We start from the raw sequence: 17,538 nt of genomic DNA, 5'->3' as shown, positions 1-17,538 counted from the left end.
AAAACATTAGGATGGATATAGAACTATTTATGAATGTTGTTGGGCTTAAATCCACATGCCATAAAGGTTACACAAGTAAGATTAGGATATGCTTATTTATTTTTTTACTTACGCAAGATCATATTTAAAAATGTTGCTGCAATGGTCACTTAGGTAGACCCTTTAAAGCCAGATGCGCATATGATCATCAGGACGAACGCCTTGACGTTTTTGAGTATTCCGTAGTGGGAGGAAATCTTTATCGTCAGAACAAATGCCCTTACTATGAGAATCGGTGTATCATTGTTATCAATAAACATCGTTTAGTCGGTAATTAGCCCACAACGACAGCTATGTAAGTATCAAGTATGTAGACCCGTTTTTTCACATAAAACTATATAGACATGATTAGTTTTCATATTTCATATTTAACAAGTGACTTGGTTACTTAACGAGCTCCTCCTCTTTGGCTTCTTCCAACTCTCGTAGCCCGCCAACCTTCTGCTCAATCTCCTCAATCAACTCTTCACGCCACAATGCAGCTCTCGCTTTCTCTTCTATATCCTCTTGCTGCGACAAATATAATATACCATCATCAACACATCCGACATAAATCTTTATATGTTCCTTAAGTGAGACCGTCTTACAAAAAACACTATTCATTATACGAAATATTCTATAAAGTTGGAAGGTATTAATGCAACATACCTTTTCATACACCCAATGACCGGTTCCATCTCCTCCATCCTTCCTATAATATTCTGAATCATAATACGGGTCCTAGCACATTTAATGGTCCTATGGTTAGTATCGGTAGCGAAACCATAAACTTTAGAAATTAGAAAATATTAACAATGTTGCTAGCTTGCTATAACTTATTATATAAACATACGATTCTAACTCGCTTACCTTTGTTGAACCAAAGAAACAACAACCCCAAACCGTAAACATTATGTACAAAGTATCTACAACAAGTACGAAACAATAATTAACATCAAAACATGTCAAATAAATAGAGTGAAAATTAAACAAGACCCACATATATTCTTGATGGTTTGATCATTGAGATGCCATATAGATTTGTGAGTGATGAGGTCTCTTTGGCCTTCCATGTGCTCAACTAAAACCGCCATTAGTGTCAAATCCGGTAGAGCATTCAATCTACTTATCCTTTTGCTATCCTCACCTATAGATTGCTGCATATGTTCATATGAATATATTAGTCAAGATGAATTGCAAGATAATGAGTACATCTACTTACCAAATGGAAGCCACTGGTGAATCTTGAGCCTGCAAGTTGCCTGAGCTGAAGAGTGAAATAAAAGAAACATGAATAAGTTTAACACTTAACTGCAAATAAAACTAAAATAAATTGGGATGACTAATTAATTAATACTGATTTTGATTCCAATTTTGTCTGGAAAGAAGGCTTATGATGGATGTGAGAGTTGTAAATTTTAAAGCTCATAATAGCTTCAGCCATTGTGATGAAGAGAAGGATAAAGATTGAGCTTCCTGCTCAAAGTTTAGTTTTTTGTATTTTTTTCTGCACATTTTTGTATTGTTTTGCTTGGTGGGAAAGAGGATAAGGAGCCCATTTGTAGCCACCCTTTCATTTTATCTCACAGCCTAATTTTTTTTTTTTATTAAAATGTGTATTTCTAAAATAAGTTTTAAAAATTATGCAATTCTATTTCATACAGATTAAGGTACAAATGAAATTAACGTATTAAACGTGAGAATCAAATAAGGTAATTTTATATACAAGTAGGGTAATTATGTAATTACATCATAGAGTAATTATCATAGAGTAATTGCATAATTACTCTACTTGTATATATAATTACTGTACTTGATTCTCACGTTTAGCATGTTAATTTCATTTGTATTTGATCCAAACCCTATATAGGGGAAGGTTCATGTACATTTTGATCTTAACATGAGTACGTTGAAAATAATGCCAATTTATTTAAAAATGCGAACGTAAGAAACAATACCAACTACAATACCAATCTACATAAACAATGACTTATAATAACAAAGAAAAGAACCTAAAAACTACAACAAAAGAATCAAAATCAAGAACAAAATAATAACAGCATATACCAACAAATACTTATAACAGCAAAAGAAAACATCTAATAATAACAACAAAATATAAATAAACAAATACTTATAACGTCTCATGATCGAAAATTAGCAAATACGAACAAAAAAGAGCAGCAAACACCTATAAAAAAACCTAATCATAACAACAAATTGGCTCTCACCGTTTTCATGTTAAGAATAAAATGTATTTGATCTTGTTTCTCTCTCTATATATATATATTATATGTTTTCAATTATTTTTATATCATTTGAGAAAATCTTAAATGAGCCTACGTTCAGCTCGAGCTCGTGTAGTACTTTGAATGAGCCAAAGCTCGGCTCATGAAGTACTTTGAATGAGCCAAAGCTCGGCTCGAGCTAGGCTGTGTATTATGAAATTAATGCATGAAAGTCCCAGTAAGGTAAAACGTAAATATACACAAGGCTCGACGAGCTTAAACAAGTTTTTCATATAAGGCTCGCGCTCAGGCTTGATGACTAAACGGGTTTTAATATGAAATCTCGTTACATTAATATTGTGTCACGCACTGAATTCCAAATAATATTTTAATATACAATTTAATGTGCATGAAATAAATTCAACTTAGACTGAGGGGTGTGGGGCTTCAACGGGGGCGCTAGAGCCCCTCCGCTCGGCCCCCAGGCGCTAACACCACACCACCAGGCGCTAACGGGGCGCTAACGCGAAAAACAATGCAGGCGTGAGCCGGTTAGCGGGAGAAGAGAGAGGGCTGCACGGGATTTGAGGGTTTTTTGACCGTTGGGAGCCGAACAAAGCCAAAAAAAAATTATTTTTCCTATATAATTATACCCCATTTCACCCATTTTTATACCAAAACTTCAAACCTTCACCCAAAATCAATTCATCTTCTCAACTTTTTTTTAAAAAAATGGCTGGAAATTGGTACCCAAACCTTGATTCAGATTATCTTGACGATGATTTATGGTCGTCACCGCACCAACCGATGTTTTATTCGGAGCCGCAAGAATCATCCGGCTTTCAACCATCCAACACACAACCGTCTCCTAACTTTGTTGTTCCGGAGACACAAGAATCACACGGTGAAGCTAGGGGACCAAAAAGACGCGTCCACCGGAAAAAACAAGTTGCAACGGACGGGTCGGGACCGGATTCGACTCCGAGGACGAAACGGAAAGCCACTCCGTGGTCATCGGATGAGAAGGAAGCCTTGTGTCGGGCTTGGATAGTCATTTCTGAGGATCGGCGTTGCGGTAATTGTTTTAAACGTTTTTAAAAATGATTTTTAATAAAAAAAAGTTAAATAAAAAAGTTAAATGGAAATCTAATTTATTTATTCATTTTGCAGCCGACTACCAAAAGAGCAAGATTTTTTGGACAAAGGTTAGGGAGACGTTCTACATGCTCGTTGGGAGTACAGAGCGGAACGCCGATATTATTTCGGGTAGGTGGTCCGAAATCAGAAAATTTGTCGGCTTGTTTACTAATCTTTTCAACATGAACAGCGGTCGTATGAGACCAAGTGGCAGTGATGATTTGGCGGTTTACAATTTCACGGTCGAAGAGTGGAAGCATGAGTGTTTGCGGAGGTATGGGATGGTGAAGAGTTGGGACGATTTATTGTTGTGGGAGAGGTTGAAAAGGTGTTCTAAGTGGGTTGAGCTGGTGGCGCCGGACTTTGATGCGGAAGTAAGGGCGAAACGGACTAAAACTAGTTCGTCTGGAGCGTATAGCACTTCAACCGGGTCGGATTGCCGCGTTGGATTCGACCTAAACATTGCGGAGGAGGAAACGTCTTCACCGCCGAGGAGGCGGCCATTGGGAAGGGACGCCAAGGGGAAAAAACCGGCTGAGGGGGGAGCCGTAAACATCGCCAATCTTGTTGAATCCCTCAATAAATTCAACAAAACCATGGAGGTGGTCTCTAATGACAAAAAGGAAAAAAGTCGAATGAGAGATTTGGACTTTCTTACTAGAGACTTCAGTAACCTAAATCCGGTCGATCAAATGCTAATGGAAAAGCAAAAGGAACGTATCCGAAAGAGGTTGATCGAAGAAGACCAAGCCGAAGAATAAGAATAATGTTTTTTTTTTAGTACTTTAATTTTTATTTTATTTTTAGATATTAATGTGTTTTTTTTATTAATGTGTGTTTTTTTTAATAATTTATGAGTTTTTTAATAATACGTTGTTTGAATATATTTATAAAAAAATAAAAAAAAAATTCGCTGGAGCCCCTGCTGGAGCCCCTCCACACCAGGGCCAGGGGCTCCAACGGGGGCTCCAACACCCCCCTTATCCAGTTTCTCTATCTGCCACACGTCATAATATTATTGGTTGGAGCTCCCATTAAAGCCCCCCACACCCCTCAGCCTTATTTACAAATGTTATTTATGAAGCCTCATCAATTCGTTATAGTTAGTACGTTGTATGGCCCACGCCGTCACGCACACGGCACAACTTTACAACAAAAGGCACATTTGGCGCATGTTAGCAAGCACTACTCCCAAGTCCCAATGCACCTATCAGGATACATAGATATCAATCAAGTTGTAAACATGTTAACCGAATTATAAACAGCTTGTAATCTTTGTGTAAACTCGTTTAACAGGTTATTAAGGGTTTGTAATAAATGGGTTGTATGGTTGACGGTTGACCTTAAAATTCTCTTTTGACCTCTATTCTATGTTCAAATGTATTAAACAAATCAACCCAAACAAAACATACCTATCAAACGAATAAGAAATATTATTATTACTAACTTTTATTTACCCGTATTACAAAATTGTTTTATATTATTCGTTTATAATATTTATATATATTTTATTTTAATTTATTTATTGTAAGGAAATTAATAATATACTTAACATTTAATGATGAAATGGTATAAAAAATAATTGAGATTTTATAACCCGGTTTAAAAACTATATATGTTTGGTGAGACCTATTACCCGCTTATTTTATTACTATAAAATTATTTCTTAATTATAAATAATATTATTTTATAGTATCTCTATTTTATAATTTTCATATCGGTGAGATCAATTTTTAATTTTATGAGATATTATAACCCGTTTAAGGACTATCCAGGTTTGGTGAGATCAACTCGTGAATTCGGGTCAAATATATGAGAAGCCTCAATTTACAAATAATGCAATCTGGTGGCTTGAGAGAATGTAGGGAGCAACCAGAGATCTTTTAAATGTTTCATTTATATATATTACTAGCTTTTATCTCTCGTATTTCGGGGGTTGTTTTATATTTTTCGTTTATAATATTTATATAATTTTTATGATTTTAATTTTATTTATTGTAAGGAAGTTAAAAGTATAGTTATGGTTTGATAATGAAAGAGTTTCACAAATAAATGAGATATTATAACTCTTTTAAAAGTTATCTGGGTTTGGTGAGACCGATGTCCCGCTTATTTTTTATGCTATAAAGTTGTGTTTTAATTATAAATAATATTTATTTTTTTAAAAAAAAATCGGATATTAATATTTAGTATATACAGGATTTTCATATTAAATATTTGGTGTGATTAATCTTTAATTTAATGAGATGTTATAACCCGTTTAAGGGTTATCTGGGTTTAGTGAGACCCATACACATGAATTCGGATCAAATGCTTGAGAAAACTCTATTTAAAAATAAAGCAATCTGGTGGCTTGAGAGAATGTAGGAATCAATCAGAGAGCTTTAAAAAGTTCGTTTATATATATTGAAGATTTAAGATTAAGATATTATTATTATTATTATTATTATTATTAGAGAAGAGTATTCGTGCCGTGAGAGAGTCTATCAAATTAAGTGGCACATCGCCATAAATCACACCAACTTTTATTTCTGTTATTATATAAAACTTGGTTATTTTAATACGTGTCATGAAAATGATTCCAAACATACACCTTTTATTTAACGTATATTTTCTCAAGAACATTTTAAACACCCCGAGTAAGTATTTATGATACGAATTATCAATCGACAAGTGTTTTAAAAACTGGTATATACTCGCTCGATTGAACTGATTGTATCGGGTTTTGTAAGCCGACCGGTATTTAGAGTGATATTTTTGCCCGATTTGCCGATCATACCGCCGATTATTAAAAAAATACCGGTTTAAATCGGCAAATCAGTTTTAAACCCAAGAGATTTTTGATCTTGTTTGCGACCTATGATTTTTAAAAATGACTTTATACCTAGCGAATAAATTTGAAATGAGTAAGCAACGATTCATGAATCAACAACTTTAAAGACTGCAAATGCAATTGTTGGTTTCTTTACATCTTTTGAAAATGTTTAATTTCGTATACAAACTATAAACTTCTTACTTAACTCGATTATTGTTCATGTGTGATGTTTTTTTAATGAATTTTGTCTTATTTTTTTAGTTGAATTTGTATTTATATAGAATTAGAGACAAACTATTCAACCCGGTTAAACCTCACAGTACATCCCAATTAATTGTACTATTTTTGAACCAAATCATATGAGTCTAAGAGCATCTGCAGCGGGCAACATTCCCCGATGTCTGGATCTACATGGCAAGCAAAAGGACTTGAGGTAAATGGCAACCACCGTTATGGAGCTTAAGTCTGATTGTACAGTTCGTGAAGGCAAACTACTGACAGACTTGCTGGGTGGGCCTAGCCATCTTCCTTTAATCCAAAATCATCAAACTCGAAATCAAAATCCATCGCAATATTCGTCCCCAAATTCTATTCCTTTGAAATCGAAACCCTAATCACCGATTCAACAAGATCTGGTTTTCACCCAAATATCAAGTTTTGTATTTAACCCAGAAATTCGTTATCAATATTAAGAATAAGAAAGAAGTTGAAACACTTACTTGATTTTCTCTAAACGAATCAAAACGGACAGTCTTCGAATGGATTCAAAATCAAGTTTTGGTTGGAATGAAAATCGCTAAAATGTAGTTGCAGCACCGCTTTACAAAACCAAGGAGAAGAAAAAGGGAATTATTTGTTTTATTATAAATATAAATATTGTTTTAGTGTTGGAAGAAATAAATTAATAAAAAAACCATTTTATATTTTGTTCAAGTAGTTAATTCTCCACAAAGTTCTTATCTATTAATTTTTTAAATTATATTATATTATTTAAATGTATTTAATTTTTAAAATATTAATATATAAAAGTATTTATTGTTTAAAGGAAAAAGTAATTAAGTGATATATAAATTAAGTGATATATAAATTAATTATAGAATTCGGTGATGATGTGGTATAATATATTCTACAATATTATTTGTATTTGATTAAATATAGAAATTAATACGCATAACTTATAAAAATTATTTGATTAACTATAAAGTTTAATATATTAATAACTTATTTTTATTTGATTAAATAAAGTGATGGTAGATGATGTGTTGGTTTGTAAAGATTTGTTGGTATGAAAGAAAGCGTGAGTTTTTGAAAAAGTTTGAAATATAATGTGGGATATGACGGTTTGTTACATCTCAACCGAACACACTGTTTGACAACAAAAAAGTGAAAAACACATTGGGCGCATGTTAGCAAAGACGACCCCCAGATCACGTTAGCAAGGATACACCGATCCACATCAACATCATCATTACGTATGATAAGACTCTTAAGATCTGGTTTTCATCAATTCCAGTCATCCATCTTTGAACCCAAATCCCATTTTTTTCTTCACCCTCATTATTATTATTATTATTAATAATAATAATATTAATTATTATTAATTACCCCTTCAATTCCAATGGCGAAAACAGGGTTATTCGATCTTGAAAACCACTTTTCGTTCTACGGGGCGTACCATAGCAACCCAGTGAACATATTCATCCACATGTTATTCGTTTGGCCGATAGTATTCACAGCGCTTGTGTTGCTGTATTTCACACCCACTTTTGTTAATGTTTCGTTACCGCATGGCTTGGTTTTGAACTATGGGTTCTTGTTTACTGTCATCTATGCCGGTTTTTATGTCTGTTTGGATGTCAAAGCCGGTTCGGTTGCCGGTTTGTTATGTTTTGTTTGTTGGGTGTTTGGGAGTTTGCTTGCTCAGCATTTGGGCTTTTCTGTTGCTTGGAAGGTAATTTTTTTATTTTATTTTTTGGTTATTTTTTTATTGATTGTGGTAAACTGATAATGGTTATGGTGAATTTGATGTTTCATGATTGGATTAAGTGGACTTTAGCAGTTAATTTGGGTTAATTATTATGCAGTTTTGGTTGAATTTATGTTATGTTTGCAGGTTAAATATGATGGTTTATTTTTTTATTTTTACTTTTGGTTTAATTGGAATTGAATTTGTGTTGTTTTGTGGGAATTGATAGTAATATTCAGTTTATTATTATTATTATTATTATTATTATTATCATTATTATTATTATTTTATGCAATTTATAGTGAGTTTTATGTTTCAAGATTGGATTATGTGAACTTTAGCTGTTAATTTGGGTGAATTATTATGCAGTTTTTGTTGAATTTGAGTTATGTTTGCAGGTTAAATATGATGGTTTATTTTTTTATTTTTACTTTTGGTTGAATTGGAATTGAATTTGTGTTGTTTTGTGGGAATTGATAGTAATATTTCAGTTTATATTAAAATAATTATTTTTACTATTATTATTGTTATTATTATTATTTTTATTATGCAATTTATAATGAATTTGATGTTTCAAGATTGAATTAGGTGAACTTTAGCTGTTAATTTGGGTCTGTTATTATTGTATTATGCAGTTTTTACTGAATTTAAGATATGTTTGTAGGTTAATTATGATGTTTTTGTAACTTTTTGTTAATTAGGAATTCAGTTTGTGTTGTTTTGTTGGAATTGGTTGTAAAATTTTAGTTTGTTTTGATTTTATTACCAGTTTTTAAGGCTGTGTAGGTATTTTGACTAGAGGAAGATGATAGCAGTTAATGGGTAAAAAACAGGGGGTGAAGATTAGGAATAGTTTGGTAGTTTGGTTTTTGTTAATCGCACGTTTATCTCAATAATTAGTTTTGTTATGGTTTGCGTTAAAGGATGGGAATCTAGTAGAGTGAAGTTAGGTTCATCTAGGAGTGTCAATTTCTCACATGACATGGTAATTCGCGGGTTTGGATTTAGTCTAGATGGGTTCGGGTCGGACCCGTGAACACGCTTAGGTAAACATGTCGTGTTTGGGTCAGCTTGGTAACTTGTTAGTTGACCCGTTTAATCCATTTATTTTCTTAAGTACGTTTTATCTCATAGATTAATTTGGTCGGTATTTAATGCCAAATGTTAAAAGATAAAAAAGATGAATGAGTATCAAGTTTCATTGTTTAAGTTCTAGTTACTTTAGACCTATTTATATATTTGGTTATAAATTTGTAATTTACTGTACAAGTAAAATAAAATTTTGGGTTAAATAGGCCATGTTTGCTTCAACCCGTGAATATTGTGTTGTGTTCGAGATCATTTGCCTGAACGATTTTCGGGTTTGTGTCAACTTTTTGGGAGCCTGTCGGGTTTGATTGGCTGATCCGTGATCATCTTTTAACTTTTATATGTAAATAGCGCGTCAATTACTGTTAACCGAACATGATTATTACAATAATGATTCAAGTATTTGAATAAAATGATTTACCATGTTGTATGTGTTAATAGCCATATTGTTATACACTCGAATCTTTTGTTATCAGTTTGTCCTAGCTGCTCAAGTATTTTGCTGGACTGGACAGTTCATAGGACATGGCGTATTTGAGGTAATTATATGCCATTTTAAACGCTTTGTTCCGTTTCCTCATTCACGTTTTATTAATGGAGTTTTATTTTATTTTCTGATCAGAAACGCGCACCTGCATTGTTGGATAACCTCTCACAAGCCTTCTTGATGGCCCCTTTCTTTATGTTGCTAGAGGTATAATTCGTGCGTGCTGCATATATATCTAACACTATTCGATTCTTCTTTTAAGTGTATTTAAAAAACAATATTATTACGGTAATAATCTAAATCTTGTGTTAATTGTTGTTATTGATGATCACAGGGAATGCAAATGACAGTTGGTTATGAACCATATCCGGGGTTCCATAATAGGGTCAAGGCTAAAGTCGACGCCAACATCAAAGAGTGGAAGGAAATTAAGAAAAAGTTGTAAATTTTAAGTCAAATGTCACAATGTAAACATTCCAACCGTGTTAGATTTGTGTCACAATGTCGTCGTGCTTTTACTTTTGGATAACAAAATAAAATAATTCTGTCGGTGCAAATAACGGTTCTCAATTTGCTCGAATTTACATTTGGCACCCGATGAAACTATTACCGGGGCTCGGTTTTTGAACTTTGTTAGCTCCCATTGATCTTCTTATTTTTGATACTTGGTTCCAATCTTCCAAACTTGCATAAGTATTAGCAAGAAGAACATAATCACTACTATGATCCGGATCCACCTCGAGAAGTTGTCGTCTCACGTTCTCGGCTAATTTTATATTTCCGTGCATATGACAACCAGCTAATAACGTTCTCAATACAATCGCATTGCATTTCATCGGCATATTTTGGACCAAGTTGTACGCCTCGGTTACCAATCCTGTTCGAGATAACATGTCCACCATGCACCCGTAGTGTTTTATTGTCAGTTTAATATCATATTCATCGGTCATCTTGTCAAAATATTGTCTTACTTCTTTGATCAACCCGCCATGGCTACACGCGGTTAGGACTCCCAAAAATGTAACGTCATCGGGTGGTACACTTTTTTTGTTTATCATTAACGAAAATAGGGACAACGCATCTTGAACATGACCATGTGTTGCGAGCCCTAATATCATCGTGTTCCATGTTACTATGTTTTTATAATTAACTTTGTCAAAAATTATTTGTGCTTCTTGAATCTCTCCACATCGCGTGTACATATGAATAAGTGAATTAGCAATCGAAACATCTTTTATTAAAACCCTTCGATCGATAATCGAGTGAATCCACTTCCCGAGCTCTAACGCACCTAACGCAGCACAAGCCGACAGAACCACGACCAACGTAGCATCATTGGGCTTTACACGCACCTCCTGCATACGCGAAAACAAGTCAAGCGCCTCTTTATGCTTCCCACAACAAACATGACAATCAATTATCGTGTTCCACGTAACCAAATCCGGTTCAGGCATTTCATCGAACAACTGGCGCGCGACAATAACATCCTTCAACATTCCATACATATGAATCAAGGTATTCCTCACAAAAACATGAGACTCAAACCCACGTTTCACCACACTACAATGCACTTGTTTCCCTAACAAAACAGACCCAGATTGGCCACTAGCTTTAAGCAAAAACGAAAGGGTAAAATTGTCCACAACATGTGCATTGTCAACCATCAACTTATAGTAACAAAACACATTATCCACTTGATTCATGTTCACAAACCCTCTAATCATCGTGTTCCAAAGAAACCCATCTGGGTTTTGAACCTTTTCGAATACCCGAATGGCGTAATTCATTAAACATTTATCAGATACAGCACAAAACATGATGATTTTACCCATAACAAATAGGTTTTGAGTGAACCCGGTTCGAATAATATGAGCATGGAGTTGTTGGATATGTGTTATGGTGCAAGATTTGTTGAAATTAGAAAGGAGGTGTTGTTCTTTCTTTGAGTAGGTTTTGTCATGTGGGTTTGGAGTGTTGGTGAGTGTTTGTAAAGATTGGGTTCTTAAAGATAATGATGAAACAAGCTTCCATTTTGATGATGGTTTGATGAGATTGAGGTTGAAACAGGCTTTCATCGTACCAACAAAATGATTCTGGTTGTGATTCTAATGTTTGGTGGGTTGGGGAGAGATTACGTCATCCTTGATGGAACAAAGATATGTCGTTTTGTATAACAGAAAAGAAATGGTGGTATAAACTATAAAATGGACGAAATTGTTTTAAAGAATATAGAACAAAATATAAAGTCTATATTGAAATATTTGATGGGGAAACTTATTTCTAATTGAGGCATTGATATTTCAATTTTTTTCAAAGTTGAATCTCTTCTGGTTTTCATATAAACCCGAAACTTTTACCGAGCGTTTTGTTTTCAAGTAGCCTAGTCCACGTGTCTAGAATAACGTGACGATTTGCTTGAGCGTTAGAAGTTGTTACCACCGCTTCGTATTATAGTCGCTAAGCTTTTATGAGGTAATGATTATAAGTTAAGACCTTAGAGACGTGTATAGTTAAACTTTGATCGAAAGTTTAAACTATCTGAATTAGTTTGAATTAGTTTCAATGCAAAGGTTTTAACAACCGATGAAAAAACGTCTTTTAATAAAGATAGGACTAAAATAAACAAAGTAACTACTTTTAGAGGGGTGAAACAACAATTTTATTATTTGTGTGTGTGTGTTTAATTAGTTGCAATGACATAAGGTTGAGACATATCGAGTTGTTGAAAAACTATTGGGATTACGTGCCTTAACAGTTTATGAAAATATTTTGAGTCATATAACTTCATTCACCATAGATGCTCTAATGTATTTTCAACAATGTTTTCAAGTAACGAGTACGTTGATTACAAGGATAGATCGCCAATGAATGGAATGCTCTCTAAGCAATAGTTAGATCTGATGGATCCAATATTTTGAAATCCTTATAACAAGATTTTGAAAGAAATGTTTTGTAACCAAACAAAAAGGGTATTCAAATCCATTATATTATAAAATATTATTTTAGTAAATTTGTTATATTGTTTTAAAATAATCAGGTGTTTTCTGCCACGTAATAAATTAAACTAAATGGAAGATGCCAACTATTGGTATGTGTTTAGTCACCTGAGACCGAGTGTGAAAAAACACTATTTTGATATAATGTTGTTATCGTGAGAGTTTGCACACTATTTTGACATAGTGTTGTGTGGCTTCGCTATCCTGACAAAGTGAACATTTGAAGACTTGTATACTTTTTTGAGATAGTGCATTAAAAAAAATGATCATTACCTTTATTTGGTGAAGCGTTGTACCGGTTGTACATGTTGTGTTTAGATAAAACTAGTAAAAAAAGAACTTTTGATCGGAAAATTGAGGAGATGACTAGAGTGGATTAGTTAGCATTCATTTTAACTTTTGTAAATTGGATGTATCATCTCTAACCTTAAACTCTTTACATTCTTGCACACTTTACTTACTTAATTGAACATCTCACGAGTTAAGTTATACAAGCTGATTAGCTTTCTTAATCAAGTTTAAAACAAGTTAAAAAGCTTAAAAGCATATCCACCGCACCCCCTCTCTAGGTTTCTACATGTGGCTAGAGCTTTGGAACCTTCTCAATTAAAGGAAGGTGAAGGTTGACCCGAACTGACTTGAGATGATTAGATTAGCATGATATGCTAGACTCGTACCTATGAGAGAACATAATCGTAATCGGGGATATGAATTGTTGATGTCGTTAAATTAGGGTCATTGAAATTTAAGGGAGGGTATTGATCTGTGTTTCAACCTTGGCTTTTTCTACAATTTTATTTTCTTTGGCTTTGGTTTTGTTTTTCAATATAGATTTTGTAGGGAGTGCATGCTTATAAGAGGGTGGATGATACCAACCAATATTTTTTTCATTTCTTTTTAATTATAAGATAACATATGTAAATAAGATATTTCTTTTAAGAAAATACATAGTTTATGAAGTTACATACATACATACATACATATATATATATACATATAACCCATACGAGGTGCATATATATAGTGTAAGGCTCTGTTCCCGGTGCCCTACTTTGGTGTTGGATTTACTCATAAACACAATTCCAAATATTGGAGTTAATTAAAACTTTTGTGGAATAAATGAAAGTCAACCATTCATTACGATCATTTAACATTTGTCTTTAAACCATAACATAATTTAGTTTAATAAAACATCACGACAAATCTTCCTTCGATGTCAGTCCCTTCAATTCATGCCATGTGTCTGTCTGTCAAGCCAACTGCTTCAATCTATTTACCTGCGTGCATACTAAAAATCAGTTACGCTGAGTGAGTTCTAGTTAAAAGATGCAATATACAATACATTCACATACTTATATGCTTCCGAAGATACATTTTAGTTACTTAACCTGTTCATTCTTTCTTCCGTACATACATAAGTATATACTCTTTTTCTTTCTTTCTTATTTCATACGTTTATATTTAATCATACTTTACATACTTATACGTTTTAAAGAGCATTACGCCCTACTTCCTCGAGTATTATTAGGGCTCGGTCCCTTTCTTCCTCGGATACTATTAGGGTCTGGTCCCTTCTTCCTCGAGTATTATAAGGGCTCGGTCCCTTCTTCCTCGGATATTATTAGGGTCCGGTCCCTTCTTTCTCGAGTATTATTAGGGCTCGGTCCCTTCTTTCCCTACAACCTTACCATACCTTGCTTTACAGTTATCTTACTCATTTTCATACATTCTCTCAGTCATTCATACAACATACATATTTCATTCATGTATCATATATATAAAACTTACCTTTTCTGGCGATACGTGCAAAATCTGAAGATCATTCACGTACCGACAAGCATTCATTCATAACCTCAATCACATAAATCATATAAGGCATACACTTACCACTTAAGGTATATTAACTAATCACATCGAGTATGCACACATCCCCGAAAACATAACAAGGAAGGGGCTAAAACTCACCTGTAAGCGATTCCATTTTGAATTTACGGTTATGCCTTTCTTGAGCTATGCACGGCTAACTATGTATTAATCATAGTATCATTTTAACTACTTCTAGTTATACCATACTTCTATGTTATTGTAACCCCTAGCTACGGGGGTCCGGGGGTAGCGCCCCTGGCAGCGGGGTTCTAGGGGCGACAGCCCGTAGCAGGGTCCAAGGGCAGAACCCCTGGCTGGGTTTAAGCTGCCAGGTCATCTTGAAAAAAAATTGTTTTCATTAATAAGTCTTTATTAAAAACCTCATCAGAAAACTGAAGTTCAATATTTAATCAAATCAAATCTTCATTTTAAACGCTACCTGTCATTTACTAATTATTACTTATTATTAGTCCATTTATCGTATAAGTCCATGTCTATCGTTTACGTATGTATACGTTGTTTATCTTTCGTTTATTTCAGAAAATCATTTTCACCCATATAAGTTTTGGGCATATAAGTTATTATGGGCGTGTAAGTGATTCTGGCGTATAAGTCCTCCTCAGGCGTATAAGTTTCTTCCAGCATGTAAGTGCATATGGCGTATAAGTCATACATATGCGCTACATACATACACGTTTCATACATACACGGGCACATATATACACACTATATACATATACGTTTTATAACATATACGGCTTACATGTATATATATACGCCCACATGCATATGCGTTGTGCTACATATACGCCATACTTATGCGCTGCCATTCTTTCACGTTACATACATATTCGATACTAGACTTATATGCTGCAACTTATACGGCGTATAAGTGCACGTCAGCCCATTTTCAAGCGTTTTTAAGGTTTTTCTTCGATTCCGGCCCCGTCAGCCGCCGCTAACCACCATGGTTGGTCGGGGTTTGATCGTTTATGGTCTGGGTAGCTTCGGGGTGCCCAGATATGAGCTAAGGTGGCCTTTAAGCTCGTTTTTGGTTGATCAAACACCCGTTAAAAGCTAGATCTAGATCCAAACGGCTCATACGTCATCATGGGGCTGCGGTGTCGGGTTCTAATATGTTGGGTCAGCTGAGATAAATAATTTCTTACCTTCGTTGGTCTTGGATCGTTGAATATATTAGAGTAGAGAGTGTTTGGCTTATGTGTGTGTTTTTGAAGGTGTAGGCTATGATGTAGAGATGGATATAAATGGAAAAGATTATGGTTTAAGTGATATTTATACTATTTAAGCCCATGGGCCTAACATGTACCTTATGCTCATCTTTCCTTTTTAGTCCATATTAAATATCCATTTATTAAAGTCTACCATATTTTTATCTTATTATTTCTCTACTAACTCAAATTAATTCTTCCTGCTTAATTAATATAGAGAAAATTCCAATTTGCCTCCCTGAAATATATCGTCGGGAGATGGATTGACCACTGAAAACGAAATTGCGCATTTTGGACGTCTGTGATATTTGGGCGGGGCAGTCTGTGCCCTTCCCGTCAGTTGACCGGCGTTGACTAACCAAAAAGAGTTGAAAAGACCATTTTACCCCTATATCTTCATCTTCATCATCTAACCCAAAATCTAAAGAACCCAAAATCTTCATCTTCATCTTCATCATCTAACTCATAATCCCTATATCTTCATCTTCATCATCTAACCCAGAATCTTCTTCATCTTCATCATCTAACCCAGAATCTTCTTCATCTTCATCATCTTGTTCATCTCAAGAACCCTATTTTTTTGGTTAGTAATCTGAGAACCAAAACTTCATCCATGGCTGCCCGAATTCTTAAATTTGGTATAATAATAATAATAATAATAATAATAATAATAATAATAATAATAATAATAATAATAATCTTATTTCACCCACCACTCACCGGAAACCCAATCTTCTCCACCACCACCACCGTGGTCGTCCTGGACAACGGCGATGGCCAAATAAAATCCGGGTTCGGCGCGTCCAAATAAAAGACACATGACCGGAAAAACGTGATGGTCGGAATCCATGACGGCGATGGTTGCCGTGGCGGCGACGTGGTGCCGGAGGTTAGGGGTTTTGATCGGAATGATTTATGGGTGCGGTGGTTGAATTATTGAAGCGATTGGTGGTGTGATTTGAGATATTTGAGGATTTGAGTGATGAAATATAGGGTTTGAGGATCAATTATGTTTGAGGTTGATGATGATGAAGATGAGTTGATGATGATGATGATCTGTTGTTGCTCCATTATCAGCGATGATATGCTACTGCTCCTTTGTTGTGTTATTATGAAGATGAGTTGATGATGATAATGAAGATGATCTGCTATGCTGCTGCTCCTTTGTTGTTATTATTATTATTATGATGATTATTATTATATTATTATTACTATTATAATTATATTTATTATTTATTAAAAGAAGATTACTAAAATACCCTTAATAGGTTGGCATTATTACTAAAATACCAACGTTCAACTGACGGTAGGAGTCAAAAAAACCGCCCGAGAAATACAATGGTACAAAATGCGCAAATTCTTTTTCAGTGGTTAATCCATCTCCCGACGATATATTTCAGGGAGGCAAATTGGAATTTTCTCAATAATATGTTAAATATTATTCTAGGAAATTCCGGGATGTTACATATAGCGTACACGTTACCTCACACATATGCAACATTTTGAGTTACATATATATATATATATATATATATATATATATATATATATATATATATATATTTTTGGTTTTATCTACATTTCTAACCAATAAAAAGAAATTTAAAAAATTAACCAGAAAAAAGACATTGATATCGTCATGTAATTTTTTTTGAATGGGAGATCTGCCCTTTCGTGGCCATGTCCAAGGTCGACTCCTTGACC

At 34.2% G+C, this 17,538-nt stretch overlaps 2 protein-coding genes and 1 pseudogene across 2 annotated transcripts; 1 reads left to right on the top strand and 2 right to left on the bottom strand.

The window, feature by feature from the left end:
• Positions 1-272: 272 nt before the first annotated feature.
• On the bottom strand, positions 273-1,574 carry LOC143559718 (photosynthetic NDH subunit of subcomplex B 4, chloroplastic-like). The gene is made up of 6 exons (XM_077048208.1): positions 1,376-1,574; positions 1,241-1,285; positions 1,019-1,175; positions 889-944; positions 688-759; positions 273-549 (listed from the first exon to the last, which is right to left on the bottom strand). The coding sequence occupies exons 1-6, from the start codon at positions 1,460-1,462 to the stop codon at positions 424-426; spliced, it is 543 nt and encodes a 180-aa protein (XP_076904323.1). The 5' UTR covers positions 1,463-1,574; the 3' UTR covers positions 273-423.
• Positions 1,575-7,567: 5,993 nt separating this feature from the next.
• LOC143559723 (2-hydroxy-palmitic acid dioxygenase mpo1-like) lies at positions 7,568-10,349 on the top strand. Its single transcript, XM_077048211.1, has 4 exons — positions 7,568-8,149; positions 9,730-9,792; positions 9,876-9,947; positions 10,075-10,349. The coding sequence occupies exons 1-4, from the start codon at positions 7,817-7,819 to the stop codon at positions 10,183-10,185; spliced, it is 579 nt and encodes a 192-aa protein (XP_076904326.1). The 5' UTR covers positions 7,568-7,816; the 3' UTR covers positions 10,186-10,349.
• On the bottom strand, positions 10,253-11,985 carry LOC143559722 (pentatricopeptide repeat-containing protein At4g21065 pseudogene; annotated as a pseudogene).
• Positions 11,986-17,538: the final 5,553 nt, after the last annotated feature.

This window comes from Bidens hawaiensis, unplaced genomic scaffold (genome assembly GCF_021521415.1).
Source record: "Bidens hawaiensis isolate Kalapana, Puna unplaced genomic scaffold, B.hawaiensis_p1.1 tig00020028_1, whole genome shotgun sequence".
Taxonomy (NCBI): Eukaryota; Viridiplantae; Streptophyta; class Magnoliopsida; order Asterales; family Asteraceae; genus Bidens; species Bidens hawaiensis.
This window is presented reverse-complemented; position numbering and strand designations above follow the sequence as displayed.